The sequence below is a fragment of the Lonchura striata genome, chromosome 8 (genome assembly GCF_046129695.1).
Source record: "Lonchura striata isolate bLonStr1 chromosome 8, bLonStr1.mat, whole genome shotgun sequence".
In the NCBI taxonomy this organism is placed as follows: Eukaryota; Metazoa; Chordata; class Aves; order Passeriformes; family Estrildidae; genus Lonchura; species Lonchura striata.
In genome coordinates, this window is record NC_134610.1 from 32176069 (window position 1) to 32191994 (window position 15926).

A 15926-nucleotide genomic window follows, 5' to 3' on the forward strand; every position below is an offset into this window, starting at 1 on the left:
GGCAGAGGGGTGGGAGGCAGCTGAGCCAGGCAGCGCTGGCCATCGGGCTCACCTCCACCAGGAATGCCAGGGCAGCAAGATCCCAGCATGGCTCCTCCCTGCTGAGCCACCCGAGCAGGCGCAAGGCAGTGCCGGAACAGAAGGGTCGGCTGACACGGCGCATCTCCCTGGGGGGGAGAAAAAGGCACCATTGCTCCTGATCTGAGTGGCCAAAGCCCTCCCAGGGATGACTCACAGAGGTCTGGTCTTCTCCCGAGCACCCTGTGGGTGCTTTGGGAGGCAGCTGCTCCAGGGCATCCTCCTCTCCCAGCCTTTTCCAGTCTGCTCATCCCTCTCTTGGGACAAGGCCCTGCTGCCCAGGACCACGGGGAGCACGTGGGGTGCTCTGGGCACAAAGGAGAGGGGTGGTGGGGAGAATGAGGTCTCACCTGGCCAGCAGACCCACTGCATAGTGGTGGGTGTCGGCACAGAGCAGCGTGTCCCAGGCACACCTGCGTTCCACTGCCATCAGTAAATCCAGACAACGCAGGTGGTGCAGCAGTGCCTTCACAGTGTTCACTACAAATCTGTATGCAGAGCAAAGGCCCAGATCATGCTGGGACCCCAGGCTGCAGCCCAGGGGATGTGGGAGTGACCGGAGGACTGGGAAGTGGCACCTGTTGATATTGGTGGGAAGGCGATTTTCCTCCTGACATCTTTTCCATAAAGCATTTATGTCCTCTGATACCTGCTCTGTACTGAGGTAAACTTGGAAGAGCAGAGCCACAAAGAGATTGGGGAAATATTCCACAAATGGCTCTGGGCACCAGGGCAGGCGGAGAATCTCCCAAAGCACCCTGGTTGCCTGCAAAGGATAAACCATTTAGAGACAGCACTCAGTGCCAAGTGGCAAGACCTGAGCATAAGAGGGAGAGGCCAGGGGAGACATGGGGAGCATCTGGCTAGTGCCCCTGAACCTGCCCCTAAGCCAGGCATCAGCCCAGGGCCTGAGGCAGGGAGAGGCATTGCAGTGGGGGAGAGGATGGAGAGGCACTGGAGAAGCAACCTGTGTGCAAGCAAAGGCCAGTTACAGAAACTCACAGCCAGGGCAAACACATCCTCAGTGTCCCCATCAGAGGTGTACATTTTCTGCAGTGGCCAGCCCTCCATCACACAAAGCAGTGTTGGCAGCACCTTTTTCAGTGTTGTTCCTGATGAGGCTATGTTCTTCCACATGATTGCAGCACCTCTGCAGGAGCAGAGCTGTGTGTCAGGAGGGTCTCAGCCAGAGCACTGTGGCCTGGGCAGCCACAAGGGCCCAGATGACAGAGCCACAGTGCCCTGAGGGGTAGGGAGGGAGCATGTCAGGAGGCTTATGGGCTGACAAGCCAGGGCTGGCACATGGAGTGTCCAGTGGCTTCTGGAACTCTCTGCCTGTCCAGCAGACCCCATTGGACTGGCGGTACAGGGTGATGGGGCCTGGTTAGACCTGAGCCCTCGAGGCAGGTGGGCCCTGTACCTGTCACACGATGGGGCACAGCGCAGGAGGGTCACTGCAACATCGGTGGGGTGTGCCTCAGTCAGCCTCAGGATGTCCATGAGCAGCCACTCGTCTGGAGGCCCATTGGACACAAGCCTCTGGTGCATGTTCCTAACAAAGCCTGGCACCTGCAGAAGGCGTGGGGAGACTCGAAGAGCTGCCACAGCAGCAGCTTCCCCTGAGCAGTGCTTCCCTTCCCACCACATTGGGCTGGGCCTCAAAGGCTGAGAAGGCCCAGTGGAACTGGCTTGAGCACCACCCAATTCCTGGGGACACCCAGCCCTAGCCACAAGCTGCTTACTTGGCTTGGACTGGAGACGACTCTGTCCCCAAAAAGATCCAGGCTGGGAGCAGGAGATATGCTCTGAGTGGCTGTGGGGCCCGGCTCTGCTGCAGCCTTGGGAAACACGCTGATCCTCTCTCGGCACCACGTGCCTCTGAGATCCATAAACATCTGCAAAAGAAGGAACAATAGGGAAGAGAGGGATGAGCCACTGGGTGCTCCAACGGTGATGCTCAGCCGGCAAGGTGGGGATGGCTCTCAGTACCTGGCGTACAGAGTGCCACCAGCTATGGGTAGAGTCCGTGCCTTGTGTCTGGTCCCTCCCTGCATCTGGCAAAGAGAAAGGAATGCCAGAGCTGAAGAGCTGCAGGAGAGGCCAGAGAACACAGCCCAGCCCTGTGGTCCCCAGGCAAGGACAGCCCTGGGATGCCCCAGGCTACCAGGGAGTCCAGCCCCAGCCCCTCTTCTGTCCTTTCCATGGGCATGTGGGATGGGATGGGATGGGATGGGATGGGATGGGATGGGATGGAATGAGATGGAGCAGGGCAAAGCTGGCTGCAGGCACCAGCCGTGTGGCCCAGCTCTGGCACTCACCCTTCTCCAGCAGCTGGAACTGTGGCAAGTCATTATGCTGCTGTGGTGGGGCAGCACTAGGGCATTTTTCCACCTTCTTGGGTAGGCTATGAGGTGCCTCTGCCATGTCAGTGTCTGGATTTATGGCTAGTTGCAGGAAAGGCACCTTGAAAAGGTTGCAGGCCCGCAGCTGCTGCAGCCGTGCCTTGAAGGCACCTACAACAGAGAAGGCTGGGGAAGGCTACAGAACAGTGAGTCCTGCAGTCTCTCCTCAAGGCCTCCTACCACAGTGACAGGGGACATTTTTTAAAGGCTCTGGGTCAGCACGTCCCACAGACTGTCCTTGAGGGTATCTGCAAAAGAGAAACCTTGGAAATGCTCTGGATTGCCAAGTCCCACAGTCTGGCCTCAAGGTCACCTGCACAGAAAACTTCTTGAAAAAGCTCCAGGTCAGCAAGAAAGGAGTCGGCTGTGTGGGGGCTCCTCACAGCACTGCCCTGTCCCGTCCTGTCCCGTTGTGCGCTCCGAGCACTGTGGCGTGGCCGTGTCACCGCCAGCACCTATGTCAGGACGTGTCACAAAGGGTCCTAGGACACACCTCCACGTGTCATGGGGACACGCCCACCCCACCCAACCTGCCCCAGCTTGCAAGGAACACCTTCCCCCAAGTGGTGAAGACCCCACCCAAGTGGTGAAGTTCTGACACTTTAGGAAAGGCCCAAACAACAAGCAGCTGCTCCTCTGCTCTGCCTGCTCAGGGCCACAGGAGCCCCCACGGCTGCCAACAGAACCGAAACAGGAAAGGCACCTGGAGCTTGTCCAGAAGCTGCCACGGCCTCTTTGGAACCAGTTCCAGTGCTGGGTGGCCCTCATACATGCCAGGGGTGTGACGCAGACACGGGACGTGTGGCCCAGAGCACAAATGCTGCTCTGACTCCTGGCAAGCGCTGACATGAGCAGGTGTGGCAGAGTCCCTGCCAAAGGAGACCAGCCACCCCCCAAGCCCTGCCAATGCTGGTGCCTGTCTCCTGCCACAGAGACCTGGCCCTGGGGGACTTCTGTGCCAGAGGACATCCAAAGCCAACATGCCTTGGTGTCTGTGTGATCCTTTCTGCAGGAGGCTGCAGGCAGGAGCACCTGGAGCAGCACTTGGTAGCCACACTTGGTGTCTGTCAGAAGCTGTTGCTCTTACCTAGAATTATTTTTGCTTGGAAGTGATAATCTGCAGCACAAAACCACCATCCACTGTTGACTTCCAGAGGACAAGTACAGAAATACTGTCAAGTTTCCTTGTGTCCTTCTGTTTTTCTTGCTTTCTGGGAAAAAACATCAGCCCAGCACCTGATGCCCAGTGCTCCGTTTGCTGCCTGTCAGGCTGTGGCCAGCAGCTCATGACCAAAGACCACCGGGTGCTGCCTTCTGGGCAAGGGAGTGGACAGGCACAAGCAGAGAATTTCCCTGGTGAAGCTGGGAGGAACCTGGGGAAGTGCAGAAGACTGGGATAATGCTGGCATGAGAGAAGCCATTTTGTGTCTCTGATGGGATTGGCTGGGATGCGAAATCTGTTGGGAAATATAGGATGGGCTAAGGGGAACAGAGCCTGAAGAGGGGAAAATATAAAAAAATCTTCTATGGGAAGGTTTGAAACATAAAACTGCTCAAACTGAGTCCCCCAGTTAATACATAGAATGGAATTCTGTGAGTTGGCAGAGAAGTGTTTCTGAGAAAAGGTACATAGCAAAATGTATTCTCAACTTACGACAGGAGGAATGGAAGGAAAACATGAGTGTACCACTTGATAGAAAACAAGGCTTGTGGGAAGAATTCAAAGAAGGTCACTGAAAGGGAAACAGTATATGTTCTCTCAAAAAAGATATAAATGCCCATAGAGGGTAGAAATAACAGCCAGTTTTACTCCCTGTGGGATAATGGCTTTATTGGAGAATATCAGTATTATTAGAGAAGATTACATGGGCAATGCTAATTAGATGATTCAGAAGTGAGTAGCCAAATGAACCATTGTCCCAAAGCAAGAGGACAGAAACCAGGTTTCTCTGCAGAATATAGCACAATGTGATTTTGAAAAGGTAAGGGACAGAGTTTTGTTTCTGTGTTGCTGGAAAATAATAGAGAAAGATACAGTTATTTATACTGATGGAGCTTCCAAGATGCAAACAAAAATATCACCATAAATAATATATGCTGAGTGTTAAAACTGTAGCAATTTCTAGAACTGCTAGTATGGAAAACCCACATCAGGTCAGGTGAAATGGACATGTGACTTTACACCCCAAACCAAACCAACCCAAAAAGTCTTCTGCTGCACCCACAGATGTATCACAATCTACTGTGGTGCACCCACAGATGTATCACAATTTACTGTGGTGCATTGAGAGAAATATAAAGATATATTACATCCTGTAGCACTCATTTAATAAAAAGCATCTCTTGCTGTATCCAGTAAAGAAGAAACATGGCAATTGTGCAATCTCCTGAGAAACTGCTGTCTTGCTTGTAAGGGAAGCTTTCTATTATAGAGGCACTTCCAAAATAAGAAGGCACTGTGAAGAAAAAGAGTTCAAAATATATGAGGGTAAATTTGTTCTTGTCAAAAATATGGCATGTAAGTAGAAACATGACAAGCAAAAGTCCTGATGCTTCTGACTGTCCAGGAACATCCCCTTAGGCACAGACACAGCACTGGGTCATATCTGGAGGGAATCCCTTTCGGATTCCTGGTGGGAGTGATGGATGCTAGAGGAGCTGGCAATATGTTTGCCTTCACCCTGTGTGTCCTGTGTTAAGGCCATGTCCCAGGAGAAGGATGAAGGGCACAACTGCTCACATTCCATGGTCTGGCTGTGCCATGTCTGGGCTTCACTGAGCCTTGGGCTGCGAGAGGGGCAAGAGGCTAACTTGGAGAGAGCTGGGCACAGTGGGAAAAAGATCAAGATGGGAAGGCAGGAGACTTCAGAGATGGTCAGGGGATAATATTATGCTAGCCAGCCTCAGAAGTGAAGACATCATGTCTTGTACATCCACAGAAATAATTTCTTGGGCTGCTAAGATCAGACAGTCTGAAAGTAATTGAAGTACAAAGGAAAGTCTGAGGAAAAACTCCTACCCTTTATAGGCACAGTAGCTGTAAGATTTTTGGTTTTGAGCTGTATTCTGTTTCCCCCTGAGAGAAATAAGCTTTCTCTACGTGCAGTTACATGCTGTAGTTGGCTATTTTTGTGTTCAATAAAAATCTTACTGCAGCACTTGCAAGCAGGGGTTGCCTCAAAGACGCAGCAGGCAGGGAATGACACCCTTCCACAGCAAATGCATGGCTGAGGGTCAGCCCTTCCCTCTGCTGCTGGACTTGGAGTTTGCAAATGCTAGCTTGGAAACCAACAGGGTTTGTTACTTTGGTTATTGTTGCAGAGTTCAAGTGTCACTTTATGTCTTTGTTTTGGGAAGCCAAAACTTTACGAAATGGTGGCATGAAGGTTATGTGTGTGTGGTTGCAGAAAATGGAATAGTTTAATGTACATATAATTTCCAGCTAGGATCTCAGCAAAAAGTCAAAACCTGGCAAGAGAAATGAAGACCTTGAATTCACTGATAACCTTTCTAATATTTGATGTCTAATTTATTTTGTGAATCAAGATCATTAGACTCCTCAAAGTTGTCCAAGATGCGCTTCTTGTCAGACAAATGATCCTGTTGCTCCTAATTGTTAGCAGGCAGATGGCAGGTGATCAAGATTTCATTATCAAAACACCAGTTTTCTTTTGAGGTGAATAGATGACCATCTGTTCCTAACATTGTACCTAAGGGAACCTACAACTCTGGCTTGGATGATTCCAAAATATAATAAGAACCTTCTCTTTATTAATATACATATGACAGGGGTAGGATACAAACCATGAAAAGGCTGCTGAATTTTTAATTTATAAGAGTGCTATATATTTCAGTTGTGAATTTTGAAACCTTTCATTACTTTGGAGGAAACTTCAATTTCCTTGTCACAAAGTTCTGTCTGATAATGAAATGAGCGCATTTAATTTAAGTACCTGAAGTACAAATTTCTGCAGCTTACAGGTGTGTGGTAGAGTTTGGTCTTTGGAAGTTTGGGAAATGAAATGCATTTCGTATTTTATTTATTTTTTAAATAGATGAAGAATATGCAATTAAATCCACCTGTGATAATTATGCCTTTTAAAACAAACTGTCAGTAAGTCTAACTAGAGAGGAAAAAAAGTCTGTGGTATTGCTTCCCATGAGTTTTGTGACCTTCAGCAGAGGTGCAGAGGAAACGAGCATTCCCTCTGCTGACCAGACAAGCAACTCTCAGCCATTATAAATTCTGTTAAGCAGCAGCTACTTAGATAATCAATATGCATATGCAAATGGATCATAATTTTGGCATCTCTTGAATGGCAGAAGTGACACTGGGAGCATGGCAGGGAGTTGCAGTTAAGGAATTAAGACAGAAAACCTCTGTAGAAACTCCATTACCTTCTATTCTCTCATACTAATGAAGTTACAAGGAAATAATGCTGAACAGAAGAAAATGGAGAGAAATTTCAATAGCGTTTGTATTTTTAAATTGAAAATATTATTGGAGTAATTAAAAGTTGTGTTTGGTTTCCCTTATCTAATAATTCAATTTGTGTAAAATCTTTTAAGTGTCATGTGGTTTTGTGCTTCTCAATGTTTTTCTTACTTCCAGTTAAAGTTTTTACCTCTTTTAGTATATGCAAATTAGTTTAAAAAAACCTCCAAATACTAAACCAAATAACCAAATCCCCCATATATTTCTGAAATAGTGACAAAATGTCTATGCAAAAAAGCAGTGCAATTTGTGCTACCTATCTATGAGCTGGACTAGTGAAAATATAATAATAATAATAGCTTACATAGTTTAGCATAAAATGCATCTGCAGCTGGCTCTACAAATCATAGTAAGATGGAAACCTTAAGGGAAGAATTATTTAGAAACCTGAAATAAAATCATGTATCTGTAGTCAGCCACTTAACTGACTTTATAATGACTTCCACATATGCAGGTGGTTAGGAATTGACAGCAAGTAATAGTTATATGGTTGTCTTGGTGATAGAACCAGGGTTTGTGTACCAAAATTCTTTACAGCTATGGTATTTTAAAAAACTGGAGGGTATTGAAAAGCTATTTCCTATAGAATATTTGAAATTCCCATGTCTGTCTTCTAAAAAAAAAATTACTTTATGGGTCAAATAAATATTAGTGGCAAGATAACAAGCTCTTTATTTTGATTAATGTTCCTTGATGTGAATCCTAAATCATTAGGTCAGAGTAAAATGAGAAAGTAATGTAACTCAGGTTTGCTAAGTCCACTTGCTTAGTTAGTCTGTGTGATGTTGATAAAGTGGATGTGACTGTTAATGTTTCGTTTGTGATTTTCTCATTTTCAGTGTTCTCACTGAGCTTTGTTGGTGATTGTTGCCTCAGGCAGTGCCTGGGAAAATGGTACTTCAGTGGGATGCAGAAAACATATGCCAGACTGGTTTTGCCTTTCTTCTGCAGAGTTATTCTCTTGACACGTGACACAGGCAGAACAACTGGGTTCATTTTATGTTGTGCACAGCAATTAGAATCTAAACACAGAGTGCATTCAGTCAGGAAAGAATAATATTTATTAATCTTATGCTGAGGCTGGGTGCAGCTTGCAAACAGAGAGCCATGAATGGCTTCTAATCTACTGTGTTTGTAGCTGTTTAGCAGCGTTTAGCAGTGAACCCTTGCTCACCAAAATCTGCCAACACTGCCATCCCTTGTGTTGCCATCAACAGAAGCTGTGTGTGTGAGTCCTCAAGGACTGACTGGCACCTGAGATAGGGGATGTATGTGCTGGTTTGAAGCACTGCTTGCAGCCATGTGTCATTTCATCCCAAAATCCATCCCCAGCTGCTGAAGGTGCTCCTGGCTCGCCCACGAGGGCTCGCTGGGCTCTTTGGTTCCGTGTTCTGTGTGCTGCAAAAGGAGCAGAACTCGCTGAGCTCAGCAGAGAAGGAGAAACAAGAAACAATTTTCAAATGATTCATTAGTAAATGTTTCCTTGTGTAAGCATCTCAGAGTGTCTTGACAGTAGAACTGACAAGCAGTTTATCTGCAAAAGAGCGATTGTCATCAGCTTTGCCAGGTGGAGTGAGCTAAAAATGACAGTTCCCTCAGCTGCCAGTGTCAGATATTGTTATTCAGTAGGAAATTAGTTTAAAAATGCAGATGAAATTCTGCCTTTGCCAGCTTTAAAACAAATCATATACAATATTAACTCACAAGAGACAGAAATAATTCATTTGAAATCTATTTTGCATTTCTGTATTGAACTTCATACATCTTCTTATCAAAGGTTGCCTCGCTGTCTAATAAGTCAGCTAATTTTGAAAGAAAGGCTGAGCTTCAGGTGAATTACAATGATCAAGGGCTTTAGAGTGCTTTAAGGCTTTCCTGAGCAATAAGATTGTAACCGAAAGCTTGAATAATACTCTAAAACTCAGGAAGTTCACAATTTCAGTGACACATTAGATGCTGTTAGCACATTATATGAAGTACGTGATGTGTGTTAGGAACTGCCCTCCTACATGAGGCCATGGCAATGTCTAGATTTCTGGCAATGAAAATCTTATTATATTTCTATCTGATAAGCATAGCCATTTTTTTTTGTTGATAATACTAGTTGGCTCATTGTTCTAGATTAAATCTAAATTTTTTTAGATCAGTTTTACCCAAGTTGTGATAAAGCTCTAAATATTTTTCTTAGATCCTAGTTTTATAAAATGTTCAAATTTTCTGGTTTTTGTAAATATGTGGAATAGAAGCAATTGTATTGAGACAACCTGGTTTAGAGATTTGTAATAATTACTCAAAAGACTGATGAACTAGAAAAGCCAAATTCTCCCTGTGAGTGGAGTCATCACTAGGTGTCACTGGGAATTTGACACAGAACAATGGAAGAGCCAGAGAGAATGGAAATAGTCATTTTTCTTTTTACTGGACAATAGTCCAACTATTTGGAAATAATGCAGGAAAACCTCTAGCTTAGGTTTCCCTGAAATTTTTGGAGCAAGAGATATGTATCAAGCTAAGTAATTTGCTTTAAGTTCCTGAAACCCCACACAAAAGGAAATCTCACAAATCACAGACACCTGGTTCACATCTGTTTGTCAAGATCCCTTTGCATCCTTTTAGTCATGCATTTGGCATTCAGATTTCTCAGTATTTCTTCACTTACTAGGCTAAAAACGGTTTGCTTCTTTTCAAAAAACCCTGAATTTCAGGCAGACTTCTGTACTTTCAAGTACAAATTTTTCAATTCCTTTAAATCTGATACTATTGATAAACAGCACTGGCAAGTACTTCTTTGCTTCTGGTATCTCAGTTTGGCCAGTGACTTCACCTGAGAATCTGTTTATTCTAGGAGTTTTTTTAATGTAATTTGTCATTTCCTGTATAAATACAGAAAATATTTAGATTAAAACCCATCCTTTCTTTTTTTACCATGACACTGCTGTATAATTTGATTTTTAGATTGCCATATTCTGTATATGAGGAATACTTCTAAATATGACTTTATAATTAAAAAATAGATTGCAGCTGGGATAAAGTTACCTATTAAGCTATTAGAGTTGTGAGTAGTATATACTGGAAGAGTTTGTAACTTTATTTCATTAAAAAAGAGCCCATCACATCTGCATGGGCTAGAATTAAGAGATATTGCTCCCTACAGGAATTACTCAAATGGGAAACTAGCACAATTTAGAATTATCCTAGAAATTAATAACTTAGGGACTAATACCCTAGATGTAATTAGTATGATCATAAATTAAAATATTCTAGCTCCTCAGATGTAAAAAGGCAAAAGTATTAGTGGAAATGCATATTCAAGGTATGCAATAATCCCTATCCTTGTGTACAGCTTGGATGTAACAAGACCAGAAGCAATGGATGGATATCACCCCTTAAGGTTTCTTTGTGATTTGTAATTTTATGGTCTATGGACTTGGGAAGAAATGGAAAAAGGCATTTAGTGGACTATTGGAGAAAATTTTAAATTATATTTTACTTTTTCAAGTTTCTTTTGGCAAAGATATTGTCAAGTACTCTGTTAAACATTTGAAACAAGTAAATAATTTAGATGATCAGCAACTCAGAAGAAACTTTTTTAAGTTGCCTTGCAGAATTTAGTTGTGGTTTTCTTGCAGAGAACCTTTAATTCTTGGAAACTGAACTGGTTAAGAGGGGCTCAAGTGTTTTGGCCATTTCAATATCCTTGACAGCTTTTAAATATGCCTTTTTTCTTTTTAATAATACTGATTTTTTTTTATTCTTGCTGCAAAATCAATAACATAAATCTGAAATGCATTAACAGTATCAATTTAATGATGAACTTAATAAAGCATTCTAAATTGAAATGCAAATATGTAAATATTTGAAGGAAATACAGATTTTTGTGGTCTCTGTTAAAAAGAAAAGGCATTTTTGGGTTGGAAGGGCTGCTTGGCTGCATCCGTGGATTGTAAAGTCTAAAATTGCTGAAAAATGACCAGATAGCTTTGAGTTCTTTATAAATATTGAACTTCTTATTTTAGCTGGATTTTCTGCTCACTGAAGTGTATATTTTATTTTTGTTTTCCATGGTTTTCATTTGGTACATTTTATGAAAATTATCTTGAAATAACTGGCTACCTTCCATGTGGATAAGGTAAAACTGCTTATAGGTAAGAGTGTTTTTTTTTTGTTGCTGGTGTCCATTAACACCTCCAGAAATATCATGTAATGGATTCTGCAACAGTGCAGAATCAACAAGGAAAATAAAACCCAGTGAAATGTTTATAATCTTATTTTTGAAAAGCAACCATAAAATTTCAATCTATGTATTGCAGTTTTCCCTGAGTTATAGCTAATTTGCTGAAATCTGCTTTCTAGTGTTTTCCAGCTGATAATTATTATTCACACACACACCCGTTTCATTCCTTTAATTCAAAAGAGACACTGATCGGATACCAAAATATTGTAAATAAGATATTTTATGTAATACCTCAATATGAAGGATTTAAATGTACCTTAGCAAAAATATCTAACAACCTCTTAGGTCTTTTTTGCAGCCATTTTTTAGTCTGTTAAATGGTGTTACATAGCTCTGATTTTATTTTTTATGAATTAATTTTAATTTTCAAGAAACCTTTCCGCTGTAAAAGGAAATGACAGCTGCTTCTGCCCGTGTCCTGCAGAAATTGGGATGTACTTAATGAGATGTACTCCGAGTGCTAAATGCAAAACATTAGTGTCTCAAGATGCAGGGCACTCTAGTGCTGTGGCTCAGGGGCTGCAAAGGGGGAGCTCTCCATGGCCATGGGGATACCTGGGATGTGGGAATGTTTTCACCTGAGTGTGGCTCCTGTTCCCACTCTGCAGTGCCTGGTGCCCAGGACAGGACTGGAGCCCTCTCCAGGGGCAGCTGCTCCTGTTCTCCTCCTGCTCTGCTGCAGCTTCAAGGCAGAAAGGATGTGAATGCAAACCCCAGTAAGGAAAGAGACAGCAGAGCTGCTGTGGTGCATTTCCTTCCTTCTGTATCTTGCTCTGCTCATTCTCTTTTGCTGTATTTGGCACATGGAGCACATTATCAGGCCAGGCATGATTGCACCAGGTACTGGTTGGGGAATAGCAGTTGCTGTTGCAAACGTCCAACATCTGTTCCTGGCCCTTCCAGGGATGGAGGATCCCAGGTGTGTAGCACCATTATTTGCTCTGCAGTGTCATTTCTTACTGCCTGAACACCAGGGAAGGGCTCTGTTTTCCTTTTACAATTTCAAAGCCAGTCAATATTTTAAAACATTATTGAGAGTTATTTTGATCTTTTTGCAAATGGAAATATTTTTTTCCATTAGCATTTCTGAAAATTATAACAAAATCCAGCACTTCTCCCTCAGGCTGAAGGACCCTTAGTGCAAGTGATTTAAAATCTACCTTCCATTGGTAACTTTTGGATGAACTGAAGCAATATAATCAATAGTTTCTTCTCACTGTGAACCACTGAGGGTAATTTTTCCAAGCCAAATGTGAGATTTGGGTGCATGTGTATAATTCCAGGTACAGGTGGTGCTGTGGCAGAAATTGTGCTAAAGAGTGCTTTGTCTGCTGCTTCCTGTAAAAATTGCGTTCATGGGAACATCACTTAAAACTGATACTCTTTTCTTTCTAGCCATGCTCTCACACCCAAGGTCATGACCTCAAAAAATTACTAAATGAAGCCTTTAGGTGCTACACATACCCACTGAAGTCAGCCAAGCTGCCCAAGTGTGGAATTTGATCCTAAACATGAAAGAGGACACATCTTCCCCCTTGTGTTTTGTGTCTCCTTGCCCACAGAGCGTTGCTGTTGAGTACTCACAGCGACAGTAACAGCACCAGGCAGCAACATCTACACTGGATTTGGAAGAACAGGTTTTAAAAATTACTTTTGTGAATTGCCCTGAACCAATGTTTCAGGGCAATTCAAGAGGGAATTGGCCTGGGTGATGGAGACCCTGTGCATGCAGTGTCCAGCCTGAGTTTTGGAGTCTCTTGGTGATTTCTTTTAGAGATCCCATGTGTCTCTGATAGTGCCACTGGAATTTGCTGGGGAATTGGGTGCTCTTCACCTGCTTTCAAGGTGATCTTCTAGAGTGCTCTTCCAGGGCAAGCACTGTAGTCCAAATCCAGTGTTCCATGTTAATATGGGTAGAATAAATCTATTCTTCTTTAAGTGAATGAGGAAAAGAACCTGTTTTATGATTCTAAGCTCTTTTTCCATCTCACTCTTATGGGATCACATGTCTGCCTGAAACAAACCTTAGTATTGGGTTTATTTAATTATGAGAGGCCATCTTCTCCTGTTCTGTTTGGACCGTCAAAGCCCATCTATAAAGATAAAGAAAAATGTCCTGATGAGCATGAAGTAAAAACCGAGTATCTAGGGAAAGATTTTTAGATTAATTTATTTGTTATTACTCCATAAAAAATATGTATTTAGTGTTCATTCTTTTCTGTTTTTTTTTTTTTTTTGTTTTTGTAAGGTGTTTTGAAAGTGTTATCCATGATAAATAAAATACTAACATTCTCTTTTTCCTCTTTGTTGAAATATTTATAGGTAATCTTACTCTTAGTGAATTTCAATTAAAATTTAATTATCTTTGTGCAACCAAGGCAACCATATTGATTAACATAGCAGGCTGGCATCTTAGTATTTTACTCTAATAAAATCAGTGTCTTTACAGCAATCCACTTAGCATTGTCTGTATTTTGTTATCTATTAAATTGTAAATGTGAGTCTTGTTGAAGTGACAGTGCAGAGCAGTTAAAGTGAGCAGCCAACTGAGGGTAACACTGCTGATTTCTGTCAGTTCCAGAAGAAATCTGAAGCAGTTTAGCTATTGTAATTCCCTTGGCTTCAGAGCCTTGGACCCTGGGGTTCTGTGTGGTACATCTGTAGGTTGTGGAGTATGAGACATTACAATAATTGCAGTGGTTGTTAAAACCAGTTCTAAATTGGATCTGAGAAATGTTCAATAAGCCTGTAAAGCAATGCTGGGTCAGCTTTTGGCTCTGTAGCTCATAGCTGTGGCCACCAGTCCCTGGGAACTGGAGGACTCCTGGAGACTAAGGATTCCTGCAACTGATCCAGATCTTGTGTGCAGAAATGGTTTCCTTAACTCACTGCATTTATTGACTAGATATGCTTTCCCTTCTTCATGAGAGATGCACACACACAAATATTGTAACCTTTCCTCAGATGTACCCTGCCATAGCGTGACTTTGGACAAAGCACTTTAGTACATGCCTAGCTAACCACAGCAGTTATTCCCATTTGTGGGAATCCAGAGCTTCCCTCTGGCTGCCCTGGGACCCTGGCAGGGGTCAGGAACCCCCCTGGACAGAGCCCCCAGAGACACTGGCTGTGATCTCTGTCCATGGAAAAGAGTTTGCAATCTTACTGGATGAATTACCAGCTCTGAGTGTTTGATATGAGTAATAATTAAGTGTGACACGGGTGCAAAAGTAAAATTTTAGGATTCTAGATTAGGGGTCCAAAGGGACAAGATGGAGGAAATTGGGTGTGCCTTGTCCTTTTTCTCCTTCTTCATGCCCTCCATGTTTCACTGTGGTGTTGGCATTGTTCTGTTGGTTCAGGCTGGGGACACACTGTCCAACGTAGGTGACAGATATTGGCACGTTATTGTAAATCCAGCCCAGGGAGTTTCTGGTATTTAATGTTTGTAACATCCCACTGAGGGCAGAGCCCCACACGCTGCCCTGCAGGACAGAGCTGGGCAGGGCAGCAGAACATGTGAGAGATAAACAGAATAAACAACCTTGAAACCAGCACAGACCAATTATGGCTTCTGCTTTGGCAGCGGCGCTGAAAGACAGAGACTTTCTACAATCTCAGGATCATCAATGCCTCAGATTCTGACACCCATTAGCATCAGTGGCTCTGCTAATAAAAATAAAGTTAGACAACAGCTTATGTACCTCTCAAGGCTGAGTATAAGATTTTTTTAGTGTAACCTGCTCTATGTCCTACAGTGTGCTGCAACTTCATTCATAGGAGATAATGTGCTGAAAGAATTGCAATAGCTGCTGTTTGCTATGGGTGCCAGCGGCATTCCTAGAGCACAGGAAGAGGTTGCATTGTTCCATGCCAACAGTAAATAATTCTGTCTGTTTTAAATGGAGAAATGTCCCTACCCCGTGACTACTTGCATATGCATAATTGCTTCTAATTTCTAGTTGGTAAAATGGCATTTAATGAATACTTTAGCTACAGAAATCAAAGATAATCCATTTTAATTTGGAAGTATTACTGGAATGCTAATTTATCATCTACTCTATGTGAGCAAATAATCATTTCTTATCTTATGAAACCTTTATGAGAAAATACTGGAGGATTTAAACAAGAGCAGAAAAATTTCTTGTGCCTCACGGAGAGGAAACTTCAGTATTTTTTCTTGAGCTCTTAAATCTTCAGTCGAATAGCTTTGAGAGCAAGTAAACAGCATTTTATTTCACGTTGCCTGGAAAATGTGGAGTTGAATTATTTTCCATTACTTGGAAAGTTTTAACCAGAACTCAACGCAGAAAAAAGCTGAGCAGCTTTCATCCATCCTTTATCATAAAAAAAAACTCTGACTAACAACAAAAACATACAAACAAAAGCAAAAAAAACCCAAAAAAGTCCCCAAACCCCAAAAAAACAACAAAACAAATGCATCTCAAAAAAATTTAACTTTTTAATAGAATTGGATATATTTGCAACTATTTTCCTCAGGAAAAAAGCCAAATAAATTTGCATTTTAATTTTTTTAATCATGCATCATCAAAACCCCTATTTCATCTTTTAAATAGACTTGGGTTACTATTTAATTTCATTGATGCCCATGAGAACGCATACAACTGAAGGATGTTCTCACATGTGGCTTACTTGAAGGCTTGTCCTAGAAACAAAATTTTAGATAGGTTTGTGTAGATTATAGGCCAAATACAGT

The 15926-nt window shown here is 42.9% G+C and overlaps 1 protein-coding gene across 1 annotated transcript; it reads right to left on the reverse strand.

The window, feature by feature from the left end:
• Window positions 1-424: 424 nt before the first annotated feature.
• Window positions 425-3252, reverse strand: LOC110479923 (uncharacterized). The gene is made up of 5 exons (XM_077785219.1): window positions 3162-3252; window positions 2397-2591; window positions 1499-1973; window positions 1081-1228; window positions 425-844 (listed from the first exon to the last, which is right to left on the reverse strand). Exons 1-5 carry the CDS (start codon window positions 3250-3252, stop codon window positions 425-427), a joined length of 1329 nt encoding a protein of 442 aa, XP_077641345.1.
• Window positions 3253-15926: the final 12674 nt, after the last annotated feature.